The sequence below is a fragment of the Rhincodon typus genome, chromosome 18 (assembly GCF_021869965.1).
Source record: "Rhincodon typus isolate 14 chromosome 18, sRhiTyp1.1, whole genome shotgun sequence".
In the NCBI taxonomy this organism is placed as follows: domain Eukaryota; kingdom Metazoa; phylum Chordata; class Chondrichthyes; order Orectolobiformes; family Rhincodontidae; genus Rhincodon; species Rhincodon typus.
This window is the reverse complement of record NC_063349.1, coordinates 31,436,379-31,463,862: the sequence shown is the minus strand read 5'-3', so window position 1 is coordinate 31,463,862 and position 27,484 is coordinate 31,436,379. Positions and strand designations below refer to the sequence as shown.

The window sequence follows — 27,484 nt, the reverse complement described above, 5'->3', positions numbered from 1 at the left end:
GATGGGACTGATGGGGCTATTTCCATATTGTATGACTCTGTGACTTTATCAGCCATAATAGAAAACGGTGGAGCAGTGTCAAGAAACTGAATAGCCTACTCCTGCTCCCAAGTTCCTCTGGTTCCATGTTCCATCTTCGCTGTCAGGAAATTCATCAATCCTGTGTGCCACTCTCTTTGATGGCACGGTCAAAAGAGGGAACTCGAAACAGAGAGTTACAGGCATAAATGTGCAGTTTGTGTTACATTGACTGAAGTTTGAAAATGCTGAACTCCCAATTCATCCAGCTCCAATACTACTTGACATGCATATAAATCCTGTAAACCCAGACAGGATATTCAAAAGGAACTGATACGTACCAGTAGGACAAGCCAAGGGAGGAGCTAATACATTCATTTCATTTGTAAAGCGTCTAATGATAGATACAGTTTCTCTATAAATGGCAATATCCTGTGTGCATACGTAGAGATTGTCCTACAGGCAGCTTATCTTTGACATACGTGAAATATGTACTAGAGTTCTATTTACACAGCATGCACTATACTTTGTTGGATATAACAATCACTGCTAAATAAAGCATTCAGTATTCCACAATTTAAACTCATCTTTTTACTGAGCTTTTTACTGAGCATCAGCATCATCTGCTAAGCATCAGTAAAAAGCATCAACTTATTACTGAGAAGAAACAAAATGATTGTTGGTTAGTTGATGGTGACAGTTATCTGTCTTATAAAGCGATGCTTTGTGCCATGGATACAAAATTGGCTCGAAGATTGGCACCCTTTAGTAGACAAAGGGTGGTGGTGGAGGAGTGTTTTTTGGACTGGAGGCCTGTGACCTGCGGTGTGCCATAAGGATCAGTGCTGGATCTAATGCTTTTATTTATTTGTATAAATGATTGGATGTGAATATAGGAGGTATAATTAGTAAGTTTGCAGATGACACCAAAATTTGAGCTATAAGGAGAGGCTAAGTAGGCTGGGGCTATTTTCCCTGGAGTGTTGGAGGCAGAGGGGTGACCTTATAAAGGTTTATAAAATCATGAGGGACATGGATAGGGTTAATAGCCAAGGTCCAGGGTAGGGGAGTCCAAAACTAGAGAGCATCGCTCAAAACTGAGAGGGGAAAGATTTAATAGGGACCTAATGGGCAACCTTTTTCATGCAGAGGGTGGTGCATATATGGAATTATCTGCCAGAGGATGTGGTGGAGGTTGGTGCAATTTCAACATTTAAAAGTCATCTGGATGGGTAAATGAATAAGAAGGGTTTAGATGGATATGGGCCAAATGTTGGCAAATGTTGTCTCTATGACTTGGCGTAAGTTATCTTACATTGTACATTGGCAAGCTGAAAAAGCCTTCTGTCAGTTCTGATATTTAAGTAGCCAAGCTCTGTGAGTGAGTTAGAGATATAACATAGCAACAAAAAGAAGAACAGCTAATTAGTGCAGTTGCCAGGACTAAAGTTGTCATAGTCCCATAGGACCATAGGGCTTCTGACATTTGAGAGGGATTACTGATGGTTAATTTAATCTTAGGATCTTCACACCTCAGGTTAGGGAGGAGGGGGGCAAGATTGGAAGGACCTGCATGATAACCTCAACCCTGTTTGACATCACTGTGGTTTTGATGTTGTCCTAGATTAGCTGACCTTACTGATCATGTTGTCATGGAAAGATATGATCAAATTGACCAGATTCCATGGGCAGCCAATTTTCTTCACCTGCTTAAATAGACTGCCTTTGCTGACATGATCAAATGCTTTGGTGAGATCAATGAAGGCAAACATAACAGTCTCCTTTCTTTGCAGTATTTCTTTTCCATCTGCTGGACAAAGAAGATCATACCAATTGTAGATTTACCAGTTTTAAAACCAGCCTGCTTTTCAATGTAGATGCAGTATCACATGGGCAACACAGGCGAATCATTTTCCTGTGATGCTCAGATCTACCTTGATCGTTGTTGCTATTGCTTGTTCTTGTACAGGATCATGCTCATATATCCTGGAGCACTTTCAATCCCTTCTTGCAGAGATAAGGGATTTCTTGCAGATGCCTGGGAAGTGGGTTTCCTGGGCTTGGTAAGTTTAGGCAATATAGCATCATCTCCTGGAGCTACCCCCATCGCAAGTCAATCAATAGCTTTGCTAAGCTCTTCCATGTCAAAGCCTCAGAGGAACTCTGAGGAGGTTTCACTCCCAGCCATGTAGTGTACTGCCATGTGGACACAACCAGTCATACATGAACCAAACTTCTAGCTCTGGGTGAATAGTCCTACTGCCTCATGAATACCTCAGGAGAGTTTGAGACTATGGTAATAAATAATTTTTAAAAATCTGGATTGGAGCACAAAGGCCACCTGATGTCTAACTGTGTTATCTTTCTGTCAAATCCTACAACCACTCATTGTATTTTACTGTCCTTTGGACTCAATCGGGGAGGTTGAGAGGAGAACCCTCATGCTTAGGCAGAACAGAGTCTACATAACTTTTACCCAGGCTTGCACCCTTAAGAGGATGCTCCAGTTCCATTGCAGAGCAATTGCAAAATATGGGAAACAGCAGTTACAAATGATAAGCCAATTGACCTATAGAATGGGTGCTATGTGTTCTCTCCATTGGTGGAAGGGACCATGTATCTATTTGGCTGCCCTGCAATAATCTCAAGATTAGTAAGTTGCTGATCTGCCACAGTTCATCTGCCTTAATGAGTGTTTGGAGGCAAAAGTCTGTGCTGAACAAGTGGACAGAGTTCACTGCACCAGGCAAACAAACAATGCAATCTATCAAAAAGAAGAATGCCAGCTCTTCAATTGGCAAGCTGCAACATCAGAGCTATGGGCACAGGTTTGACAGCTAACTTGCAACTGGTTGATAATGTATAGCGTATGCAAGGCAGCTGTGCCAGACATGGACATTGATAGGCTGAGCATCTTATAGTGTTTGTACAAACAAACCCAGAAATTGCTAGAGAAACTCCACGCTTCAGCACTTTCTGATTTTATGTCAAGTCTTCATCATCTGCAGTACTTTGCTTTTATTTTACCATCTCTACAAAGTTAGTTGATAGTAAGTTAGAAACTGAAGCCCACAAGTTTTAAAATGGCAGTGCCTCCATGACCATAGAACAGTTCAGTTTTGAAATTTTTCATTGATTTTGGTTACGGCAATGTCACAAATAAAACACAGGAACAAAAACAAAGTTGCTGGAAAAGCTCAGCGAGTCTGGCAGCATCTGTGAAGAAAAAAATCAGAGTTAACATTTTGGGTGCGGTGACCCTTCCTCAGAGTTAACATTTTGGGTCCGCCTCAGAGTTAACATTTTGGGTCCGGTGACCATTCCTCAGAACTGAGTTTCTTCACAGATGCTGCCAGACTTGCTGAGAAGAAACTCGGTTCCGACCCAAAACGTTAACTCTGATTTTTTTCTTCACAGCTGCTGCCAGACCTGCTGAGCTCTTCCAGCAATTTTGTTTTTGTCCCTGATTTACAGCATCTGAAGTTCTTTTGGTTTTTATTCATAAATACAAAAATTGAAACAGATTGATAATATAATTGTTTTGACTAATACCCCAAAACCAAACCTCCTGGATGAACAGGTGCTAGCAGAGCTGTGTATCACTACCTTTTCTCAAAACTATGCTTTTGAGCGAAAGTCAATTACATGTATAGTATGTAACAGATATGCCAACATGAGTGTCTTGTCGGCGCTTTCCTATGTTGAATGATTTCGCCCAGGCTATATGATAAAGAATTTGAGGGCACTTCACTGAATATTATTTTCACCTGCACAACACATTGTTTTTAGATGGATGATGTTATCGATGATATAATCAGTTTGGAATCGAGCTGCTTCAATGAAGATTCTGTCAGCTGTATGGAACCATCTTCTCTCATACCAAACACAGTAAGTACTGTTAGAGGAAAGAGAAGTTTCTTTAAAACCCAACAGCTTGTGGGCAACTGGAGAAGAAATTGGGAAGCAGTAATGATCCAGCATTACGTCTACTCTGAATGTTTTGATCTTTCTTCTGTATAATTTAAAATGGCTGGAAATGTTTATTCTTGCCATTCTCCATAATAGTTCTTTAACGGCTATGGAGAAATTAATTCAAGGAATCACACAAGACGGAGAAACAATTCTCACATTTACTCACATTGGTCTTCAGCTTATTGTTTAATGGGTAGGCCCGAACTATGTTTGTATTTTGCAATAGGTTTATTTGGTTTAAATACTCCAGAATTACATTACTGATACTATATTATTGCAATAATGTCTTGGAGAAGACTAAAATCACTATGATTCTTTGTGTGCTTCAAAGACTAGGATTTTGATAGCAACATCATTTCAACATCATAATCAAAACTGAACTTTTGCTTTTTCTCAATGTGAGAATATTGACCTGGTTTTCTCTCAAACGGTAAAATTGAGACAGGTATATTTGAATTGCACTTATAAGATGGTGTTGGGTTAAAATAACTGGGGAAGATAGATGTGTTGTAGATGTCCATGCAGCCCAAAGATGTCCTTGCTACCAACAATCAGGAAGTATGACTGTGCGACAAAGCCGAAATCCTCATTCTATTCTCGGTGATAGAGGATGCAGATTTAGATTTAATTTAATGGGGAGGATGGCAGGGCTCGGCTTACTTCCAGGATGGGGGTGGAGTTCTGCCAATGGTGCAACAATCATGCAGATGTGTTTATTGTTAGACAAACTTAGTGTAGGTTAGGTTGTCCTGGCACCCTTTATGCATTTCTCCATGGTGCCAGCATTTATTACAGGCTCAATTACATTTATAACCTCCTTATACTTTGTCAAATCCTCATCACTTGAGGAGGCCTTATACAAAACAAAGAACTGCGGATACTGGAAATCTGAAACAAAAACAAAAATTCCTGGAAAAACCCAGCAGGTCGGAGATTGAGAAAAGTTACTAGACCCGAAACATTAACTCCATAGATGCTGCCAGACCTGCTGAGTATCCCCAGCAATTTCTGGTTTTGCCTGTAAGAAATACAAATGTTCCTCGTGCTCTGCCCCTTGCAATATCTGACTGTATTGCAGTGACAGGTTGTGTAATGCACAGCAGACCACTACTATTGGAAACACCTTCTGATGTGTGTTCTGCAGAGCCCATCTAGACTAGTCAAGGCAGTAGTTATGTACTTTAAGAAATTAAATGGTGTATTGATGGAAGAATGAGCTGAATTGTTGCACTCCTCTGCTTCCCTCTGGTGATGCCTCACTGGTCTCATCACTCATGTACACATGGAATGAGCCTTGTCATTGAAGATCCATCCATCTGAGGCTTCAAAATCCCTTGAATCTGAGTTGTGCACAATTATACTACCCTGGAAAATGAGCATGGCTTGCAATATCTTTCTCCTGTGGCTTTATACTATTTGCGTATTTGTGTTATTAAACTTTTATAAGTTACAAATTCACCTGGATGTCCTCAAGAAATGTTTGTTGCTCTCATGAGTGCAGTTATTGGCTGCAGATATTAGCTGCCTCAGAGTCTGGCTGTTGTCCTCTGCGATAGGGTTAATAAAACCATTGGGACAACTACATGGGACATCAGTCAGCTTCTCTGTGTACCAATGTGTGGCAGTCTGTGCGATGTCAAAAGTATTTCCCATTGCTCCCTGAAAGCCACTGCTAGCATAGAAATTGAGCATTTCTGTAACTTTGAGGGTCGCTGGCATGGGGTTCCAACCAAATCCAAATGGCTACACTTCTTGATGACCAAGCCAACATATTTCCATGACCATTTCTAAGGGGGCCCTTAGATATCTCAGACTTTGCCCCTCTGACATATGGACATAATTTGTTCTTGTCGTCTGGATGCTATGTTATGCCAGTGCCCATCTTTGCCGATGCCTTCCCCGATGTCAGTATCTGGACCAGCCTTCCCCACTGGAATTGCTTTCTTGCGGCCTCTTTTGTTGGACTACAAGAGCTTTCCTTCCTCACATTCTGTCCTTCAATTCCTGAGGCTGTAGGAATATTGGGTGAATGAAACCTGTGATTATGACATCAATTGCACTGTGTAAAGGGGCCAGACGTACATACGAGAGCATGCTTGTTCATGGTTCTCATCCATTTAATGTATTGTAGATATTTTTAAAACAATCTGTTCAGAGATGTTATTGCAGGTAGGACTTCAATCCAGGCCTTTTAATGAATTATAAGCAATTCCCTTTAAATTGGCTAATCGTGCGCAGCGTTCACTGCATTTGTCCAAAACAACTTTCCTCTCTTTTAAAATGATTGTTATATTCAGAAAAATATAAAATGAGACGTTAAAATTATAGCACGTTTTACATTCCAAATCTGAACTTGATCCATTTTATGCCTGAGAAGTGAGTGCAATAAATTCCAATGTTTACCATTATGTTTTTCAAATTGTAACAAATTGGTGGTTTTAAATTGTTCAATAAAATATAAAATAAAATATAATTCTAAAGATCATGAAACCATTATTATTTCATCAGTTGCAATGAACGACAACAGCAAATGAGCTGAACTTTATCTCATGCAACAAAATAGTGGTAAAATTTGTCTATTCATGAGGCATAGTCGTCAAGATAGCTTTTTTAGCTGATGTGTGAGTTCTTTGCAATCATCTTCAACTGTTCAAAATTGCAAAATGTTGACGAATTATTCCTAGGCATTGAGTTTTACAGGCATAGTTACCAATGGTACCCACCTTATTAAATGCAGCTTGAAATGAATATTTCCAGAAGGAAAGAGGCAACTTGCTATTATCCATGGCAAAATCTGAAAAGTAAAATCTGAGAATATTTCTTCTAAATATCAGATAGTGAAACACTGCTTTATTGATTTTTCACCCTGCTGTTTAACTTCTGTTGAAATATTTTCTTGCAAGCTAGTAAACATTAACAATTGTACAGCTTGACATAACATCAAAGAGCTGAACAACCTGCGCTGAAAAAAAATTGCCCTTAATACATGTATGTCAGGCTAGTGTTAAAGTCCAAGGAGTCAGAGTTCACTTGTTTATGTGAATTGAATACTTGCTCAAATTTCTGCTCACATCGAAGCTCTGAGAAGAGAAGAAAATTAAAATGAAAGAGAAAAGTAAAACAATTGCTATTGTGGAGTTTATAGAATCACAAAAAATAAAACTGGTAAGAAATCAATTTTCCTATTGCTATTTGGGTTATACTTAGAATAGTCAGCAGAATTTTGAAGTCTTCTTACTGAGAAAAATGCACATAATTAAAATCTCTAATGGTGGTGGAGTACATTACCACAGAACAGAACCACTGTACTGAATACATAGTCCTAAAATGGTAACAGTGCCAACATTTGTGCAGCAGATATAAAACAATAGCTTTATTTATTAGGAGAACAATACAAATTTACAACTTTCTTGGAACTGTGTAGTTTTCTATATTTCTCCTGTGGTATTCACAAATATTTGTTGATTATTTTCTGTAAGCCTACTTAAACTACTTTGAAAATAAGTTTGCCATGAAGAATATTATTGTCTTTTTAAAAATCAAATCAGAAAGTTGGATTATTGAATTACTAAAATAGAAAAGTTAACACAGTGCGTGGAAGTCCAAAAATGACAATGTAAAGTTTTTAGTCAATAAGTAAAAGTCTTGCAGTTTTAAAAATGCGGTTTAGATTTTTTCTTGCCTCTTGTGAGGCCTTTCAACTTTCAAAGGTTATTAATAGATTATAAAGTAACCAAAGAACATTGGAGAACATGTTAGTCCTTTTGTGATGTAATTACAGGCAGCAGTCTTTCGATTATTTTTATTCATTGATGGTAACATAGAATGACTAAGTAGTTATACTTTTTAAGTTCCCATTACTTTTAATATTTTACAATGAAATCTTAAAGAATTAACCAAAATTTTGCATTATTTTCTGTGTGGAATGGTAGTTCCTAGTACCGTAAATGTAACATTGTTTATGGGAGAGATTATCTTTCAAAGCTGATTTGTCAGGTTGCTATATTACTACAAATTAAACTTAATGTGGATTCTGTTCGTACATTATTTTCATGATTTGATTAGGTGACATGGAGTTAACTACAGATTTAATGTTGAATGGAGTTTTACACTTCAGTGCAAAGTTCCTTTCTCAGCAAAAATTCCCTGTTTAATGCTGGCCATGCTTTCTGGAAATGGTGAAATAGTCTCACTAATTACTTAATGTGGAAATAATGGACAACCATTGCAAAATTTCTAGAGAGGTTTCACAAATTAAAGGTAAACATTAGAAGCTGTATATATCAAATATATGAGAAGAATTACAAAGGTAAAGTTTAAATAATACCACTTCACTATTTAGCAGAAAGCAGAAACATTCTCTCGTGTGTTCTGCCAATATTAATCACTCAACTAACTATAGGAACAAAGATTTTTCAGTTATTACTTTATTGCTGTTTGTGGGAGCATGCGCAATTTTGCTGTCATGCTTTTTCAATATAACAGTACCTGCCTTTCAAAAGTTAACTTCAGTCCCTTCAGTGCTGCAGAAGTGCAAGTTCTTTCTTGTGTGTGACTTCAAGTGAAAGAAATTAGTTTAAAGGAACTTGATTCCATTTTTTGCTGATGTGAAGTCTGTTCTTACCAATTCTACATTAACCTTTCAAACTTATCTCACTGGGAATACTCCCAACTCTGAGTCAGAGGCTGGGGGTAGAAGATCCAGTCTAGAGATTTGATTAGATAGGTTGGTATTGCAGAGTTACACATTTATTTCTCAAATAAAACCAAGAATAGATTAAAACCTGCCTCATGAGTTCTAAACTTCAAGAATATTTCATTGTGCATGAAGCATTTTGGAATATCCTGAGGCTGTGTAGGTATAATTTTAATACAGGATCTTTAGTCTCTCTTTTTGTATGACTGTCCTGTTTTGAACAGGATTTATACGGTGAAACTTCCTTGATCACCAATGTATCCACTATCTTTGCAGACACTTCATTCGTATCCAAAGAGTCTAGCCATCAGGACCTTGACAGCTTTTAGTTTCATTATTTTTCTAGTACTTTTTTGTTTCCTGACTATGCTTGTTTTTGGTTCCTCTGTCCATTTTGCCCACTCTTTTGTATGATTCTAGGGACACTTCTTGTGTCTTCTACTATGATGATGGATAAGAAATACTTGGATCAAGTCTCTGCAATTTCTTTGCTTCCTGTTATTAATTCCCCAATCTCACCCCCTTCAAAATAAATGTTCACTGTTGCTATGGTTTTAGTTTTTAATATACTGGTAGAAAATTTTCTATCTGTTATATATTTCTTGCTAGTTTACTTATATACTTCAATTACTCTCTTTTTTAGTTCATTCTTTTCTGGCTTTTAGCATTTTTCCAATTTTCTGGCCTACCACTAATCCTTGTAGTGCGGTAAAACTTTTCTTTCAATTTAATACCAACCTCAACTTACTTATATCACCACAGACGGTGTATTTTTTTCAAAGAGAATTTTTTTTCAATGGAATATATTTTTATTGAGAGTTGTAAAATATACCTAAAATGTCTGCCAACGCTTCTGTACTGTTTTATCTTTAAACTTATTTGCTTACTCCAATGTTTTCAACTCTGTCTTCATATCCTTGTAGTTGCTTTCAATTAAATTTGTGACACCTGTTGCAGAAACAGAAAATAAAATTCTATTTTGTTATGGTCATTCTTACCTACAGGTACCTTTATTTTGATGTGATTTATTAATTCTGTCTCCTTACACACTACCACGTCTAAAATGTGGAGCTGGAAGAACACTGCAGGCCAGGCAGCATTAGAGGAGCAGGAAAGTTGACATTTCGGGTCTCTGAAGAAGGGTCCTGACCTGAAACGTCAACTTTCCTGCTCCTCTGATGCTGCTTGGCCTGCTGTGTTCCTCCAGCTCCACACTGTGTTGTCTCTGACTCCAGCGTCTGCAGTTCCTTCTATCACCAGGTCTAAAATAGTCTGTTTCCTGATTGGTTCAAGAGTGCATTGTTCTGACACACTACCCATAATATAGTATATGAATTTGTCTTCCAGGTTACCTTTACCAGTTTGATTTACATAACCTAAATGAGATTAAAATTTACCTCAATTATTGCAATACATTTCTTACAAACTTCCATTGTTTCTTGATTTATAATTTCTCAAATATTGTGACTGTTAGGGAATCTATGAACTACGCCAGCCAATGACTGTTTCTTTCCCCCCTTGCGATTTCTTAGCTTCAACCAAACCTATTCTATATTTTGATCCTCTGGACCAAGATAATTTCTGGCTTCTGTATTGATCTCGTCCTATCTTAAACTGAGCCACTTCTCCTCCTTTTCTTCAGTCTTTCCAAGATGACAAATATCCTTCAGCATGTAGGTCCCAACTGTGGTCAGTTTGCAACACTGTGTCTATTATGGCTGTCATGTCATGCTCATTTATTTCAATTTTTCATATCAAACTTTTTGAGTCCTGTGTAGATTCAGATGATGAGTATTTAATTCTCTCTTTTTACCATTTCCTCCCTACTCTAACGTTATTTGCTGACGCACGCTTGTGTTTACATTTTCTGCCTCTTCTTGACACACTCTGGTTTTCACACCAACATCACTATCCTGCTCTATAAACTTGGTCTTTCTCTTTAGTTTTTTCAATCGCCCCTCATGAGAACCTTCCGCACGCCTAAACTTACAAGCCGATCATGTCTGCATGGTGCAAGAGGCTATTCAAGTTGAGGAAGGAAAAAGGAACGTAGTTACAGTAGAGGACAGTTTGTTGAGTGGGATAGACATAGTTCTCTGCAGCTGTGACCATGAACCTTGAAGGCTGGGTTCCCTCCTTATTGTTGGGGGTGAAGGACATTTCTTCAGGGTTGAAGAAGAACTTGGTGTGAGAGAGAAAGATGCAGTTGTTGTGCATGGAAGGGGAAACTAGTACCATCAGTAGGATGAAGAAAGAGATTTTGTTGTGGGTGAATGAGCAGCTAGAAACTCAATTAGAACAGAACCACAAAAATAATCATCTCTGAATTACTACCTGTGCCATGAACAAATTGGTATAGGGTAAATAAGACCAGAAAGTTGAATACATGACTGAAAATTAGTGTGCGAGAAATGGGTTTCAATTCATGGAGTACTGGCATCAATACTAGGGAAAGCTGCAGTGCTGGATCTTGCCTTCAGCTGAACTGTGAAACACTTTATGTTTTTTTTCCACTGTAAAATATTAAATAACTTGTCATTGTTTTCCAAAAATACATTTTTTTTATAGTACATGACTGGTATTATTTAAAAATGAACTGAATGTTGTCATTCCTTTCTCCAATGGGATAGTTTATATATGTGACTTACTTGTTGACTTCTACTCAACTATTTAGCTATTTACGAGGGAAATAGTTCATGTTAAAGCAGAGAGCATTCAGAGTGAATGAATGCAACAAAAGATAGGCCCCTTTTGTGGTGCAGTGGTAGTGTCCCTGCCCCTGGTCCAGGAGGTCCACGTTCAAATCCCACCTGCTTCAGAGGTGTGTAAAACATCTCTGATTAGAAAAATATGATTAGAAAAATACAACAAGAATGATAGGAATTTAGGAGACAATGTTGACTAGACAGAACACCTTATGATATCTAGCAGCTGGACTTGACAAGCTTGCTTGAAATTCCAAGCAACATAAATACAGATTAAGAATACCATGTCATAGAACTAAGAATTAATAAATTGCTTACTTTAGACATATTGTGCATGCCCAGATTTTTAAAAACTCAGGTCCAATACTTATAACAAAGTAAGAACAACTGTTTGAATGGCAAATCTGACTCAAGATTAGTGTCTTAGTTTGGTAATGAATAAAATTAAAATTATAGGGAAGAACCATGGTAATCAAATGTAGAAGATATAGGGAGTTGTACATGAAGTGTAGTAACTTAAAGGGCTATAAACCAAAAGCTGGAAGTAGAATTAGACTGGGTAACATAATTATTTCTACTTTTAATTGAACAACATATTTATATTTGAATTATTAGGGAGAAATAAAATCTTGTTTCACAAGGTAATTTTACCATTTGAGTAGTTCTTCTATGTAGCATGGCTTAATTTCTGAATGTGGAATAACTGTCATATTTGCATCATACTAGTTAACGGATTGATTGATATCTCCAGAGATACTTGCTTTATAAATTGCAAGAAAAGAATAAGACTATTAAACAGTTGTTTCAGCTGTGCCCTGTAATGAGTTGATTATTTTCAATTAAGGCAAGGTGCAGTTGATATCGTTTTAACAAGAAAGCTGCCAAAGACCTGATGAGAAAGTGGTAATTGTTCTCAGTGGGATAAGTTATATTAGTAGTTTTTCAGGATTCTAATCTTCTCAAACTGAGGCAAATTCTAAGTATGTTTTGTGGGAGTAATACATGAATGTAAGTACTGGAAAATATAATATGTGGTGTATCAAATGGCAACTTTGACACTATTTTGGAAGCTTTATGTTTCTATTTTTTTTTTTTTTTTGTTTTTATTTACCAGATGCCATTATCCAGCAATATTTTGGATGTGTATAATGATCAGGGCATGACTGCCACTACTATTGGACTCACTGATACTTCTTGCTCTACTAACCTTTCAGTGAAAAGGGAAATTGCAGCTACACAACCTGGAAGTAAGTGTTGTAGTAATTAGTAATACATAGCAAATTTTCATGATGTGGTGGTTATACTGTTTAAGTTTGAGATTGTCTTGGAAAAAGGTACAGAGAACTAACTGTGGGCAGAGGATAGTTCTTAATTAATAATTCATTAGTTTGCAGTTAATACTTTTCTGTTTTTTTTTTTTTTGACACTGCATTTGAATTACATACTATATTTAAAAAAAAAAAGTTCTTGGTTTTTGTGCCAATATGACTAGTTGGGTTAGTATGGCTGAGGGAAATAAATTTTAACTATACTGCTTTCAAAAGCAGTGGCCTATGTGAAATCTCTAGATAGAATCGATTGAAGCTGTAGTTGGCAACATATTTCCTGGTTGTTGTGAACAATGAACACCAAAGCTTTTTAATTCTTGTAACAAATCCATTTGATACAATGAGATCATATCTGCAAAGGGTGCTTGTATTTTTGGAGTAGCATCTTTACTGCATTTGATATGAAACATAGTTTAACATAAGAGCACAAACGCCTGGCTTTATGGTGGTAGTGGCATCATGACAAATCATCTACTTTCAATGCATTTGTCATGGAGTTAAAGTTCTCCAAGTTATTATGTATCTTTAAATGACTAGTTTTATGGGAGAGACCCATTCCTTCCTTGCTTTTGAATAGCACAATGCACAATTATGTCTAAGACAGAGAAGCTACCACTTTATTTTTTTTTTTAAAAAGGTCCCTCCCTTTTCTCGACTGACATTCATGCTTGCTCTATATTTCTAATTGCTGACTTTGGGGCTTCTTCACATTGTTGTGAAACAGAACTCCAAGCAGCATCTCATACCAGATACTACTACTAGTTCCTTATAATGCTTCTTCTCTATGAAGCTGAAGTCCTTTTAGGAAATTATCAACCACAGACTATTAATTACAGTTTAACTTCAAATCCTGTTTTAATGATAAAACTTGGATCTCAAATAAGTCTCTATATGCATGAATGCAGAGTTCCTATTCTCTACTCTTGCACTGTAAATTCTTAAAAAGAAACATTTCTGGTAAATATAGGCACCGTCAAGGGAATTGTGCCCTTTCCAGTTCCTCTTTTATTAGCTATGGTACAGCTATGAACTTCAAATCAACAGATGTCAGATTGTAATTGGACCTGGACCTGGACCTGACACTACAATTTTTGTCTGCATTTCACCAGAAACGATGCTTTTGCATTGACAGTTATGGTATATAAAGGCACCTGCTAACTTTATCTATCCCATGATTGGGACCGTTCTCAATACTCTTACTTCTAGTCACAGTAAAAATAAAATCTTGACCTCTAACAGATTCTACTTTGGCTTCTAGTTACTCAGATCCTGTGCTCTTTCTCTGGCTCAGTCTGTCTTGACTCCATTTTATCTGTATCACAATCTATTGTTGAATGTTTCTTCAGCTATAAATAGAAAAAAACATCAAACACTTCACATCCATGTCTTCTAACAGTACTGAAGTCAAGCTTGCTGTTATAGTCTATACTTGAGGGTTTTTGTTTCAACATCTCCAAGGCTTAGGATTTTTGTTTAATTCTCATTGCTTCTCTTGTTTCCACAATCTTCAGGCTTTGAATCAAATCCTTTATTTTGCTGCATGTCTTTTATTTTTCCTGTGTCCTGTACAATGAACCTTTGACTCATTTCTAAAAAAACAGAAACTGTTATTTGTGCAATGAAACTGGATAGCTTCTTCAAGTTTGTGCCAGAAGTTTGTATCTATTACTATCAACTCTCCTCAGAAATCACTCAAGTAATCCAACCATTTTGTTTTCCTGCATGTTCTTACAGTAGAAAATAGAAAAAAAAACTTCTGTTACATTCCACCAATTTGATATGAAAGGTGGTTTCAGCTGGTTTTATTACCATATTCCGTAACAAAGAATAAGACTCTGTCTGACATTTTAATTAATATCATGCTCGCTTAAATCCTAATGAATTTAGGAAGCTGGGTGGATGTCTGTCTTCAATATATAAATCAGTATAGAAGTTCTCCAGATTATGATCAATTTAGAACACTGGTTTATTATTAAAATACAAAATTGTGCACTTGAGGGTAGTTTTTGTCAGTTAACTGGATTAAGATTGGTTGCTGGGATGAGACAGCAAAAGGATTACTCACTGGATATCCCTGTGGATTGGGATCTTCTATCCATTTTTTTAAAAAAAAAGTTAATTAGGAGAAGATTTTAGGGAAGTAAATTAAATAATTCAAGGATGGACCTTAATCAGAAATTGCTTTCAAAGATAGTTTACCAAGCTGAATTTATAAGTGACTGTCAAAGGTTGTTAGAATGCAGGCACAAATCTATCAATGCGTATGATTGTATTCTATTAAAAATTCAAATAATAGTTGCTTGAAACTAACCAGTCCTCATTAACTGTGGCAGATGCTGAAACACGTGCACTTGTTAAAGAAAGGCAAAAGAAAGATAATCACAATTTGAGTAAGTGTGGTCTAATTCAATATCTGTGTGTTTGGGTTTAATTGTATTAACTTACAGAATATGCAATTTAGTTGTTATACAACTAACTTAGTTTATCTTGTTACTTCAAAGTTGAACGAAGGCGAAGATTCAACATTAATTATCGTATCAAAGAACTTGGTACCTTAATTCCAAAGTCAAATGACCCGTAAGTACACAGATGTTTTCAAGAATCTATTTGAAAACACTTGGCCTTAGATTTCACTTATTTATCCAGATTTTTGCAGAAATACAACTTGTGCAATGATTAAACAATTAACTTTGAACTTTCTAAAGTATTATTTCCTCATCTGTGCTGCATGACTTGAACTGTAATTGCTTTAAATTATTCTTCTGAATTTAAATGGTTTTTAATACAGTTTAATTTATAAAATAGTTGTAAATTGCCTAAGTAAGAGGTTATATGTCTATCCTAATTTTTATACAGACGACCCTCTGTTTTTATGAAACCTATTTAATACTGGTATTTATGGTGAAGACCAGAATGGTCTTAAAGCCATTCACTGTGAATTTAGTAATCTTAAGAACTCTTACCAGTTAAGATTGGGTCCAAAAAGATAGGGAGACAAATGCTTGGTATGTTCAAATGTTTTTTTGCAATCTATTATTTAATAGAGTAATCAGACCGGATGGGATACTGATATCTAATCTGTTGAATTTAATGGGTAGTGTTCTTTGCTTTTAGAAACTAGCAGTCGGTCTGATAATTGACATGCATCTAAGTTTTGAGGCTTGATTAGTGGCGGATTTTGTGGAATAGGTAAAATCTTTTTCTGGTATACAATCTCTCCAAACCTTCAATCATGTATCTATAATGCTCAACATTGTCATTTGTGCTCTGACTTCAGAGGAAAATCTATGAAATGGCAGAGGAGCTAACATTTTAAATGTATCCTTTCTTGATTTAAAATTTTACTGAGGCAGACTTTTTAATACAAGATGACATTTTACACTGCAGTGATGTGCGCTGGAACAAAGGTACCATTTTGAAAGCCTCTGTGGAGTACATCAAGTGGCTTCAGAAAGAGCAGCACCGTGTCCAAGAATTAGAAAACAGGCAAAAGAAACTGGAACAAGCTAATCGGAGATTGCTGCTACGGATTCAGGTATGTCAAGAGCCTAAAGGCCAAAGATTGTGTTTGTACTAAGCTGCTTGAATAAAGGGAAGAAGAACTCTAGTGCTGCCAGTGAAAGGAGACCAGAGTTGTTTTGAGTGAAAGAAGAACTGAGTAGCAAAGGCTGTGGATGTCACTGGCAGAGCGTTTACTTCCCAGCCTCCTCGAATCACTGCAAACAATGAAGGTGTTCCCAGAGTGTTCGTTGGTAGGGTGCTTCAGAATTTTAGCTAATGGCATTGAAGGAATGGGAAGATAGTTGGATGTCAAGGTGATGAATAACTTGGGAGAAGGTAGGTTGTGGTGTGCTTTATATGATGCCTTTGGTGTTCTAGATGGTGGCAATCAGATTTTAGAATCTACTGTTCAGCAAATTGCTTTGGTAGATGATACACACTGTGTAGCCATATTACTCCTATGATTTAGAAGAAATGAATTAGTTTTAAGATGGATGAACTGCTGACAATGGGCTGTTTAGTCTGGAAAAACAAATTTTTGTTGGTGCTACACTCAAAGCAAGTTCATCTTATTCCACCATACTGCTACCTTCATGTAGATTGTAAACAGGATTCAGTGAATCTGGTAGGAGACTCCGAACACCATCGATCTGCTCTTGTAGCTGCGGTACATATACCTGGTCAGTTAGGGTTTTGGTGAATGATGAGCTTCCCAGCATAAACATCTCTCCTCTCCTGTCTCTGTTGGTATTACTGTTGAATATCAAGGGGAAGGATTTAGATTCTTGTTGGTGCTGGTCAATGCCTGACACTTGTGGTGTAAATGTTAATCAGCATTTGGCAGAATGCTATCCATTCTGTTAATGGGTATAGACTACTTCATCTGAGGAAGTACAAATGGAATTAAATACTGCATTCAACAATTTTCTCAAACATTGACTTCCATCATTATAATGGAAAGTCACTGAAGCAGCTGAAAATGATAGGGCTTGAACATTGCTAATTTTGTACTTGGTATGACTTCAGTCAGTGGAGAATTTTCTCTGACAACATTAACAATTTTATAAGAGCTTCTTGATAACACACTTGGTGAAATCCCTTTAAATCAAAGGCAGGAGCACACCTCTGGAATATAATTCTTTTGATCTTGGGACTTAAGGCTACATTAAAGTTTGTAACATTGTGATCCTGGGAAAATATAATTTGATTTAGGTGGGCAATTACTGATGGGCATGTTGCTTGTTAGCATTGACAATTTCCATCACTGAATAGACTATTGAGATGTGAACAAGGGGCAACATTAGTTTTTGTCCAGGGTTCATAGAAAACTGCCCAGGTTTTGTTACCATTTTGCTGGTAAATGCCAATGTTTTGTATTGAAGCAACTTGGTTTAGGGCATGACTATTTCTCAATACAACCATCAGCCTATTGTGTGGGCCTGTAGCCTAAGGTTGTTGGCAGTATTTTTTTTTTTAAAAAAGACTAGCAATTTGCTTAAGACTTGTATCCAGTAGAGTCTTCAGCATGCAAATTGACCATTCACTTTGCACTACTTGCTGAAGGTGGCTGTAAGTGATTCAAAAGTTGCTTTTTGCAGTTGTGTGCAGGGCTCAATCTCTTCTTCAATATTTTTTTTTCCCAAGATGCAGAAGTCTCTTTCAGCTATATAACAGTTCAACCACCAGTTCAGTTAAGCCTTTTTTTTTTAAAAAAAAAAAAAAAAAAAGTGGTCCCTTGCAGTTCATGGACCCATTTTATATGGTGTCTCATTATACAGAACGCCACTAAATTTTTGGTGTACAACAGTTCTGGTCCAACCGAAGAATACATTCATGTTATCTCTGCTTATTTACAAGGTGTAGAGCTGGATGAGCACAGAAGGTGAAGCAGCTGGGTTTTCTGGCATGACCACCATCACCTGTCCCTATAATTCCCCTGAAAGTGGTGGCAGTCCTTTCAGTGTTATTCACTAGTAGGACATGGGTATCATTGGCATTTATTCTGTTTTGTTGTCCTCAAAGTGGGTGATGAGCTGCAGTCCATGTGCTGTGGGTTGACCCACAATGCTGTAACAGGGGGAATGCCAGGATTTTGACTCAGCCACACAAGGAACAGAATTGTACTTCCAAGTCGGGTTGGTGAATGGCTTAGAAGAGAAGTTGCAGGTAGCGGTGTTCCAATGTATCTGCTTCCCTACTTCTCCTAGCTGGAAGTGTTTGGGAGTTCTGAAGGTGCTGACTAAGACCTTATCTGCAAATGCCCTGTAGAAATTTGCCAAAGTAGCCACAATATTGCTGAGTGCCAGTGGTGGAAGGAGTGGTCAGTCAAGTAGGCTGCTTTGTTTGGCTGTGTCTAACTTCTTGAGGTGCTGTTGGACCTGTCCTCATCCAGACAAAGGGAGTATTCCATCCCATCCTGACTTCCTCCATGTAGATGGAGGATAGGCTTTGGGGACTCAAGTGAGTTATTTGCTACAGTATTCCTGGCCTCTGGCCTATTTTGCAGCCACTATTTGAGTCCAATTTGGTTTCTGGTCAATGGTAAACCAAAGTTAGTGGGGGATTCAGTGATGGTAACATCGAACGTTAAGAGGTGGTCGTTAGATTATCTCTCTTTCTTGAGACAATCATTGCCTGGCATTTGTGTGGTGTGAACATTACTTGCCACATGTGAGCTCAGGCCTGGACATTGTCCAGATCTTCCATTTGAATATGGATTGCTTCAGTATCTGAAGAGTTTAGAATGATGCTGAACGTTGTGCAATCAGTGAATGTCCTCATTTCTGACCCTATGGAGGGAAGGTCACTAAAGATGGTTGAACCTAGGTCATTACCCTGAAGAACTCTGATGTCCTGAAGATGACTGACTTCCAACAGCCAAAACCATCTTGCTATGTGCCAGGTATGATTCCTCCCAGCAGAAAGCTTTCTCCCGATTCCAGTTTTGCTAAGACTCCTTGATGTCACACTTGGTCAAATGTTGTCACACTCACTTTCTGGAGTTCAGCTCTTTTGTCTGTTTGAACCAAGGCTGCAATGAGATCAGGAATTAAGTGAACCAGGTGGAACTCGCTGGGTGTCAGTGAGCAGGTGCTGCTTGAGAGCATTTGGAATCTTTCATCACTTTGTGGCAGTAATTGCTGGTTTGGATTTGTTCTGTTTATCTATAGGGGAGATAGCTGAGCAGTTTTCTACATTGTCAGATGCCAGTGTTGTACCTATACTGGAAGAGCTTTGTTAGGGATGTGGCTTGTTCTAGAGCTCAAGTCTTCTCATTTAAGAAGAGTGCCTTAGCAGGAGCTGGAGCTTGGCTGCTGCTGCTGGTGCCTGGGTTGTCCAGTAAATAATAAAGCAGCAGAAGTGATGGGAATTTTGTTTTTAGGGGATCAGATGAGCATTTCTGTGAAATTCTATTATCCCACATGTATTTTGCCTCCCTGGTGCCAAGTATACAGATATCAGAGGCTGCTGGCCATTTTTCTGGGGCAAGGTGAACATTTCGAGTTGTGATACACATTGGTACCATTTGATTGTAAGGAGGTCAAGGGATGTGGTCTTGTATTAAATTTAAGGAGTTAACTAGGAACTTGGCAAACAAAACTGCCAAAGTAGTAATCAGTACAGAAAAAGGATGTTAAAACATGTGGCTGGAAAGTATGATACAGGAGGGAGGGCTTTAGACTCCAGGGTCAATGGAATTCCATCTGGAGAAGATGGCACCTGTACAAGTCTGGTGGTTGCATGTGAATAGAACTGATACTATATTCCTCTGTAGGATTTTATTGGTTTTTGGAGTATTTTGAAACAATATATAAAGGGTGTAGAAATCAGAATATCAAAGGAATATCAGAATACATAAAATACTGGGATCAATGATTTAGCAGTAGAATAGAAAATGGTCAGTTCAGGGTGGATTTGGAATAAAGGAGAAATTGAACTCTTCTAAACCAGATATTGTGCAATCATAAATGCACAGTATAATGAACAGTGAGTTACAGGCACAGATTGCCATTTGAACTTATGATGTCATTGTAAGAAATCTGGTTCAAGGAGACAAACTGGGTGTTACCTGTTTTCATTGCTCATGAAAGAGCGAAGAGATGAGTGGTATTGTTGATGAGAGCATTGCTATACTGGAAAGAGAATGTCCTGGAGGGTTTAGGAGTGTAATCAGTTTGCCTACAGCAAAGGAACAAAGGTCCAATGCATTATTCTGGTAGTCTATAGGCCACAGATTATCACCACATGTGGTACGTGAAGGCATGTAGGCACCATATGTCCCAGATGAACGCATTCAGGAAATGCCAATACCTATAAATAAGTAAAGATCAATCCATCAGACTTTGGGCAAATTATTGAAAAGAACACTTGAAAGTGATTAATTACTACTTGGAGAGGCACAGATTAATTGGGAATAAACAGTTTTGTTCAGGAAGGTCATGTGTTGCTAACTTAATATTTTGAAGGAGTAACAAGGAGAATTGGTAGTGTAATCGATGCTGTATATCCAATTCTTTTGGTAAGGAATTGGGCAAGGTTACATATGACAGGCTGAAGAAAAAAATGCCCATGGGATACAAGGGAACACTGAGTTGATCCAAAATTGGCTCAGCAGACAGGAAACAAAGGGTAATAGATGACATGTTTTTGTAAATGAAAAGCTGTTTCCAGTGGTTTTCTACAGGGATAGTAGGAACTGCAGATGCTGGAGAATCTGAGACGACTAGGTGCAGGGCTGGATGAACACAGCAGGCCAAGCAGCATCATAAGAGCAGAAAGGCTGACGTTTCGGGCCTAGACCCTTCATCAGAAAAGGGGGAGGGCAAGGGGGTTCTGAAATAAATAGGGAGAGTGGGAGGCGGATAGAAGATGGATAGGTGGAGAGGAAACAAACAGATCGAAGAGGCGGGGATGGGGCTAGTAAAGGTGAGTGTAGGTGGGGAGTTAGGGAGGACGGACAGGTCAAGGGGGCGGGATGAGGTTAGTCGGTAGGAGATGGGGGTGTGGCTTGAGGTGGGAGGAAGAACAGGTTAGGGAGGCGGGAACGAGCTGGACTGGTTTTGGGATGCAGTAGGGGGAGGGGAGATTTTGAAACTTGTGAAATCCACATTGATACCATTGGGCTGCAGGGTTCCCAAATGGAATGAGTTGCTGTTCCTGCAACCTTCAGGTGGCATTGTTGTGGCACTGCAGGAGGCCCAGGATGGACATGTCGTCTGAGGAATGGGAGGGGGAGTTGAAATGGCTCGCGACTGGGAGGTGCAGTTGTTTATTGCGAACGGAGCGTAGGTGTTCTGCAAAGCGGTCCCCAAGCCTCCGCTTGGTTTCCCCGATGTAGAGGAAGCCACACCAGGTACAGCGGATGCAGTATACCACATTGGCAGATGTGCAGGTGAACATCTGCTTGATGTGGGAAGTCTTCTTGGGGCCTGGGATGGGGGTGAGGGAGGAGGTATGGGGACAGGTGTAGCACTTCCTGCGGTTGTAGGGAAAAGTGTCAGGTGTGGTGGGGCTGGAGGGGAGTGTGGAGCAGACAAGGGAGTCAAATAAGAACCAAAAAAGAATCCCCCTCGTCCTCGCGTACCACCCCACCAACGTCCAGATCCAACGCATCATTCCTCCAACACTTCCACCATCTGCAATCCGACCCCACCACCAAAGACATCTTTCCCTCCACCCTTTATCTGCTTTCCGGAGGGACCACTCTCTCCGTGACTCCCTTGTCCGCTCCACACTCCCCTCCAGCCCCACCACACCCGGCACTTTTCCCTGCAACCGCAGGAAGTGCTACACCTGCCCCCAGGCCCCAAGAAGACTTTCCACATCAAGCAGATGTTCACCTGCACATCTGCCAATGCGGTATACTGCATCCGCTCTACCTGGTGTGGCTTCCTCTACATCGGGGAAACCAAGTGGAGGCTCAGGTCCGCTTTGCAGAACACCTACGCTTGGTTCGCAATAAACAACTGCACCTCCCAGTCGTGAACCATTTCAACTCCCCCTCCCATTCCTCAGACAAAGTGTCCATCCTGGGCCTCCTGCAGTGCCACAACGATGCCACCCGAAGGTTGCAGGAACAGCAACTCATATTCCACTTGGGAATCCTGCAGCCCAATGGTATCAATGTTGATTTCACAAGCCTCAAAATCTCCCCTCCCCCTACCGCATCCCAAAACCAGTCCAGCTCGTCCCTGCCTCCCTAACCTGTTCTTCCTCCCACCTCAAGCCGCACCCCCATCTCCTACTGACTAACCTCATCCCGCCCCCTTGACCTGTTCTTCCTCCCTGGACTGACCTATCCCCTCCCTAACTCCTCACCTTTTACTGGCCCCATCCCCACCTCTTTGACCTGTTTGTTTCCTCTCCTCTATCCATCTCCCACTCTCTCCCTATTTATTTCAGAACCCCCTTCCCCTCCCCCTTTTCTGATGAAGGGTCTAGGCCCGAAACGTCAGCCTTTCTGCTCCTCTGATGCTGCTTGGCCTGCTGTGTTCATCCAGCCCTGCACCTTGTTGTCTCGGTTTTCTACAGGGCTCCGCTTTGGGACCCTTGCTGTTTTAATGAGACTCAAATGTTGGACGCATGATTGGGCAATTTTCAGACAATGCAAGAAATGACTGGGTAGTTGGTGAAAACGATGCCTGTCAACTGCAGGAAGGTATCCATGGTTTTCTTGAATGAGAAGAGAACTGGCAAATGGAATGCAATCTGGAAAAGTTCAGTTATACATGTGAGGAGGGCAAATGTGAAGGAATGCAACATACAACAAACACCATGGTATTCAGGGTTGAGGTATTGAGTGCTTGTACTTGGGTCCTTGAAGTGACCAGGAGGTAGATAACGTGATGAAGACATTAGGATGCTTTCCTTCACTAGTCAAGGTATCGATTAGAAATGTAGGGACATAAAAGTTGGAACAATAAGAGTGGCTAGTCCGTAACTGGAGTCTTGTGTGCAGTTCTAGTTATCGCATTACACTCCAGTCGTTATGCATTGTCTGTGGGTTCTATTTACAAGAACACTGCCATGGCTTGAAAATTGGCAGCTATGAAGAAATATTGGCTAGACTAAGATGACTATTAGAACAGTAGGCTGAGGGGTGAGTTAATTGAGGTGTACAAAACCGGGCTTTTGGATAGTGGATAGCTGTACCTGATTTCTTCTTTTATTGGAGATGTCAATTTAACAGACATTATAGGGGGAATGCATGGAGAAACTTGTTTCACCCAAAGGTCATAGTGGTTCCTGAACTGGAGAGTTGCAAATACTGCATCCTTGCTCGGGGTGAAAAAGTATGGCTAAGCCTGGCAATCAGGCTGTTAAGTTTCCCTTTTGCGGTTGAGACATGGAGAGATAACAATTTGTGATAGAATTAAGTCATGGACAAATATGGGTTTATCAAGGAGAGTCATAAGGCTGCATAGTTGGTTGTGTACACTGCTTTCTCAAGGAGTTTGATATAATGTCACATGAAAGATCTGACTGACTTTATAGCTTCTGAAATAAACTGAGGAGTAGGGCTGTCTCTATTAGTAGAAATAACATGGAGACAGAGGATAAATGGCTCTACTCTGAAGGGGTAGAGAGACCTAGATGTAGATGAACCTTTTTTATTAATAAAAGAATTACAAGCTGGAGTAGGCCATTCAGGCCCTTAAAACCCTTTGCCCTGTTCTGATAAACTATTCCTCAGATCATGCCTATGCTGCATTCTTGCTATTTCAAAATGTTGTTCCTGTGCTTCAACATTGCTATTGCTTTAGGCAAAAGTTTATAACTAGTATTGTGTGGATATGGCTATAGACAAAACTCTGAAAACCATTTTGTTTTTCACACTGAAATAGATGTAATTTTGGACTGGTGTTGAGATGAATATTGTAATTACCCTTCTGCAAATATCCCGAGAGATGAATTTGTTTTCCAGGCATTGTGGCTGACACTATTGTAACTTGGTCCACATTCTAGCTATATCTCTACAATGGAAAGGTCCTACGCTCCAGGATTAAAGGATTATATTCTCCATGATGTAATGGAAGCTATATTGTTTTAATTTGTCACTTATAAATGACCATGCATCTAAGATGGCTTTCTTTTTTTTTTCCCCAGGAGCTGGAAATGCAAGCCCGCATCCACGGACTACCCATTGTGTCATCAACCATTAGTCCAACTGAGCTGGTAACTCACATTGTCAAGCACGAGTCCTACCAAGGGGACAATAGCCCTGATTATCTGCAGCAGCCAAGCTTGCCTCAAATGTTGAATGAACTCAATGAAGCATCCTGTAACTTCCTGGATCCATTGTCACATTTCACAGACTTGTCATTCAGTGCTGCTTTGAAACAGGAAAACCGTCTTGATAACATTCTATTAGACAACACAATCTCTCCGTTGGCATCTGATCCACTGTTGTCTACAACATCACCTGGTGCATCTAAAGGAAGCAGTAGGAGAAGTAGCTTCAGCACAGATGAAGAACTGTGAAAAATATGTAGTGAGGGACAATGATCATTTCACTTAATGATTTAAACATTAAGGCGATTTTTGCTTACTGCTTGATGCCTTGAGACATTTGCACATCAGGCTGTTAACATTTTTACTTTGAAGATTAGATTATTCTCCATGTTGTTGTTTATTTCACCTTTGCTGCTATTAATAATCCTTCATGCAGGAACATGATCTAGCTTTCACATGGGCCAAATGAAACCAGTGTTCTGAAAATACATAACTATATGCACAATTAATAGAATGCTCCAACATTCTTTTTCACCAGGTGTATTTGCAAACGACTGATTTATATACTTGCTCATTTTAAGCAGAACATTTATTTTCAATCAGGTGTTTTTTTTGAGGACGACTATAAAAATTTGGATAGTGAAGGAATCTGCCAAAACTGAATCAGAATTTGTTATGCTAATATCTTGTGTATGCAATATTGCAGTGTCCTGTTTAGAATTATTAGACATTAATAATGGGTCAGCTGGAATTGCATTTTTCTAAACATTAAAATAGGTACATTTTTAGAACTTTGAAATTGTTTCCACTCCTGCCCCACAACTTTGAGTCCAGCTGCACTTTTATACTTCAAGGAAGGGAGATTAATCGCAGTTCAGTTGATTTCTTTTTTCAAACTGGACAAGAATCCAGCATTCATTACCAATTTTTTTTAATAATGGTAATTGATCAAAAGGGAGATGGTGAATTAATTATTTGAGAAATAAGTGATGTAAAATGTTAAGTTGTATTGTATTCTGGCCCTTTTTTTGGACATGGAGAGTTATGTTGCAGTATTACATAAACCCTGTTCAGAGCATAATTAGGTTACATATTAGTTAGAAGCATAATTAAATTAAAGAAATGCAAATTGTAGAAATTATTTGGTACAGTTTTTTGGTTTTTAAATTGAAATTGCTAAAGAATATTACATTTTGTGTATCTTACTGCAAAAAAGTACTGGTCTTAAACTTTGATTTTTTTTGTTTGATAATATGCTTTAATGATCGATCTTGTGAAATATTTCATGTACCTCAGAAGCCATATAATTCTTTCACTTGGTGTTAACTGTCTTCCCCATCTATTTGATCTATTTTTGTTAGATAACAAAAAATGAAAAATATTTGCAATTAGCAAAAGGGCATTACGATAACTTTTTAAATCATTTCCCATTTTTCAACACCAGATTGCATTTATGCTGCAACTTCAGTATATTGAAACATTTAAGGTGCCTTTTAAAATATAAAGTAAAACATGGGACACTTAGCCAAAGGAAAAGAATTGAGGAGGGTGACCAAAAATCTTGGTCAAACCTGTTTTCAGAAAGTCATTAAAGGGAGGTGGAGAACTAAGGGAAACTGAGGAAATCCTGAAGCGTGTGGCTTAATTCTTAGTTCCCAGATCTTCAAGGGGATGTGAGTGGAGAAATGAGGCACAAAGCCAGTAAACTTGAAAGCTTGAAACCAGATTGTAGATATTGAAGGTTACAGACATTTTGGGAGAAAGACCTGCATCATAATGAGAATTTTAAATTTGTGTGGTTTTTGGGAATCAGCCAAAGTAGATCAGCAAGGACTGAAAAGGAAGGGATCAGGAGTTGGTATTGGACAATAAGGACAGTAAAATTTTGAAACATCTGACCTCTGATTAAATGGTTGTTCATCTAGTTATGGCTGAGTATTGTATCAGCACAGTTGAAGACTTCAGGACCTGTTGGAACAGATGTGAAGTCTAGAAATTTTGTGAATTGAATTGCTACAGTGTAGAGTGACATTGTTTAATCTTGGATTGGAAGGCTGTTGCTCAACCTAGAGTGTTTGATAGTAATGCAAACTTCAATTGAGAGAATCACTATCAGTTCAATAAAATAGGGTGGGGGAGGTGAAACCTGATTGGATCTTGAAGCATCTAAACCAGTTCTTGCTTTAAAGACTGACAATAATTACTTATTTGTCTATGAAAGCTAATTTTTGATGGAAAAAATGTTTAGCTATTTACCCAGTTCTGCATACATGGAATTGCAACTGCTACACACTAACTGCTCATTTCTGAAATGAGGGAAGAGATGAAGATTTTAACAGCTCAGTGAGCGTGGAGGTGACTAAATAGCTTGTAAAATGATATTTTGGCTTGGCCATTGAAACTCTAATCTCTTCAAGGCTTTAAACTACTGATGTACATTGCCATTGTATTATTTTGCATGCAATAATCTTTGTAAAATGTGTATAGATTTTTAATCTTTCATGTAAAACATTCTGGAAATCCTTTATGTACAGTGTTTTTTGTTTCTGGTTCCATTGATTTTTGGATATTACTAAAGCATTAAATTCACCAAATTTATTTTAAACTTGTCTTCAAACATGATCTTCAGTATTCAGTCTAAGGTCATCAAATGCTCTGATTTTAAGATAATTCCATGCAGCTCCAAAGCTTGGAAAAACAAATTGCACAAAAGACCAGCTTTGCTTCAAACACAATGCTGGAAAAACTCATCAAGAAAGAACTCCAGGAAGGGGGCCATGAAATGACCTTGGCAAGTAGGGTTAAAGAGAATCTCAAGGCATTCTATACACTAGAAACAAGAGGATAATCATGGAAAAGGTCATCACTTGAGGATAAAGGAGGGAACTTCTACTTGGAGGCAGAGGATGTGGGTAGATCCTAAATGAACACAGGATATGGAGAATAGTGAGATTTGCATGGAGCATGCTGATGTTAGAGCTCTCTTGAAGAGCATTACGCTGGATAAGTCCCCAGAGCCTGACGGTATCAAT

General features: G+C 38.6%; 1 protein-coding gene across 2 annotated transcripts in view; it reads left to right on the top strand.

Annotated features, from left to right (window-relative positions):
- The window catches only part of LOC109933517 (transcription factor EC), a 148,938-nt gene extending 121,919 nt beyond the window's left edge, over positions 1–27,019 (top strand). For both annotated transcript variants that reach the window (XM_048607527.1, XM_048607528.1), the window contains 6 exons: positions 3,808–3,906; positions 12,506–12,638; positions 15,053–15,109; positions 15,221–15,296; positions 16,107–16,254; positions 24,327–27,019. In XM_048607527.1, the coding sequence (XP_048463484.1) occupies positions 3,808–3,906; positions 12,506–12,638; positions 15,053–15,109; positions 15,221–15,296; positions 16,107–16,254; positions 24,327–24,701 (888 nt within the window). In that variant the 3' untranslated portion in view covers positions 24,702–27,019. The remainder of the gene's footprint in view (positions 1–3,807; positions 3,907–12,505; positions 12,639–15,052; positions 15,110–15,220; positions 15,297–16,106; positions 16,255–24,326) is intronic.
- Positions 27,020–27,484: the final 465 nt, after the last annotated feature.